The sequence below is a fragment of the Guyanagaster necrorhizus genome, assembly GCF_019112545.1.
Source record: "Guyanagaster necrorhizus MCA 3950 unplaced genomic scaffold BT62scaffold_71, whole genome shotgun sequence".
Taxonomy (NCBI): Eukaryota; Fungi; Basidiomycota; class Agaricomycetes; order Agaricales; family Physalacriaceae; genus Guyanagaster; species Guyanagaster necrorhizus.
The window spans coordinates 89992-91942 of record NW_025064950.1 but is presented as its reverse complement, the minus strand read 5'-3'; the positions used below and the strand labels follow the sequence as shown (position 1 = coordinate 91942).

General features: G+C 47.2%; 1 protein-coding gene across 1 annotated transcript; it reads left to right on the top strand.

The window, feature by feature from the left end:
* Window positions 1-400: 400 nt before the first annotated feature.
* BT62DRAFT_924698 (uncharacterized protein) lies at window positions 401-1698 on the top strand (the record flags this gene model as incomplete). Its single annotated transcript, XM_043184645.1, has 5 exons — window positions 401-482; window positions 568-782; window positions 807-1223; window positions 1362-1637; window positions 1684-1698. The coding sequence occupies 5 exons, from the start codon at window positions 401-403 to the stop codon at window positions 1696-1698; spliced, it is 1005 nt and encodes a 334-aa protein (XP_043032961.1).
* Between the last annotated feature and the right edge of the window lie 253 nt (window positions 1699-1951).

Below are 1951 nucleotides of genomic sequence, written 5' to 3'. Positions count from 1 at the left end.
CTCAAGCCCAATTGTGCTGAGAAACCAAATGCCCTCTTCTAACAACAACAACCCCAACTTTGACCACAAGTTCTTTAAACTCCTTGCCTCTATCATCGGAACATTGATTGGACTACTGGTGATCATTCAGCTGTGCTGAGGATGCCATTCTATTACTGCCTGGGCTCTCAGACACTATCAGAAATTTCAACACATTCAGTATATACTACAAAATATGACCCCCGATCTCTCTCTCCATGATATCCCTGAATCCTGAAGAATAACCTATCAGCCCCCAGAAGCCAGGCCTAGCAGCTCACATCAGGGGGATGGTCAAAAAGAAGCAGGAGGACAACATTCCCTCTGACCCAGAAATCAGCACTCTCACATCTCAGAAGGATATAGGATCTTTGTACCAAATATGATCCTTCATGGCAAGGACCAGAATCTCCTAGAGGACTTCTTTGAGCAGTCCCTCTCCTTTGACCTCTCTTCTGCCTCCTGTACCCATGGGATTGCTGATCATGCCCAGGACTCTCTTAATGCCTCTCGAATGGCTCGACAATCCCAACCCTTAACTCTTTGCAGCCAGTCTCATGGTGCTCTCTCCCCCACCAGAACCAGCACCAGGGTGGAGCAGGATCTCCCAGACCAGCCAGATGATGAACAGCAATGACAAGAATGATGGAAAGAGACTGTACATTGATACTTCCCAACTTGAGACTTTACCATCCCCTTCAACTACAACAATGCTGTACAACAAGAAGAGTGTAGGCAGCGAGATGATCTGCAGCCAGTATGTGGTGAGTATGAGGACTGCCACACAGAGGAGAAGTCACAGAGAAGGGCTGCCACTAAGTATAATGAGCAAAACTGAGATGCCCAGCGAAGGATGGAGAGAGACCAGCTGGACAGAGTCAACATCTCTAACTGGTATGGGCTCTGGCCAGAGGTCACCAGCATCCTTGCCTCAGTATGAGCAGACTCCTTCCTTTCCTCCCCAATCTTTAGAGAGCCTAGTACCACAAGAAGTGGGATCCCTGAGTATTGGGCAGATGACACTTGAACCAGAAGAGGCCAATGCTTCTCAATACCACAATATCCCCCTTCCTGACAAACACCCAGCACTGACTCAGCATTCAGAAGTGATGAGTCTGCCCTCAGATACTATGGACTTTGGATCTCTAGCAATACCTATATCCTGGCCTGCACCCTCCAAGGATTTCTCAAAAGTAGGGTCATTGGTCAGCTTATCGATAATGACTACCAACAAAACATCCACCTCTATCATGAGTGAGTGGAGGTGGCAAGAGTGACTGGCAGAAACAGGTATGACTCTGATATCAGCAGCCAGCCTGCTGCTGCCTACAACTATACACCAGATCCTGCAACTGCTGGGCTGGGCACCTAGCCAGAGGTCTAGAACGATGATACAACTGGAAGGGGCAGGGAGTTTCTATGGCCCATCCACCATTTTTCTCCTCAAGGAGGAAGGAGATAAAGGGGAAACAGAGGAAGAGAAAACTGAGAGTAGTGATTCACCTCATCCTAGTGGGGTCCTCAAGTATGGACTACTAGAAACAACAGATGAAGAAGAATTGGAGCAGGAAATAAAGAGGGCACAGATGCAGGAATACCAGGAGTTTTACCTGAGGAGGGTAAATTTCTTATGGCATGATGCTACTTGGCTAGCATTGCAACTAGGACAATTATATTTGAATTCCATCACTGATGAAAGAACAGAAATCCTGAGGCATGTGGCAACAGACTATGCTGTGACTCAATATAACCAGAGATACTCCAAGAATCAGGTCCAAAGACCACCAGCATATCCAATGCTGGTAAAAGTCTGCCCCATGCTACAAACACCATCTGTAATGCTGAAGTGAGCCACATACATGGCCCCATTCATTCAGAGTGTATTTTCATACTCTGCCTCTTCTGCTCACTCAACAGCAACTCGGCTCTTGTT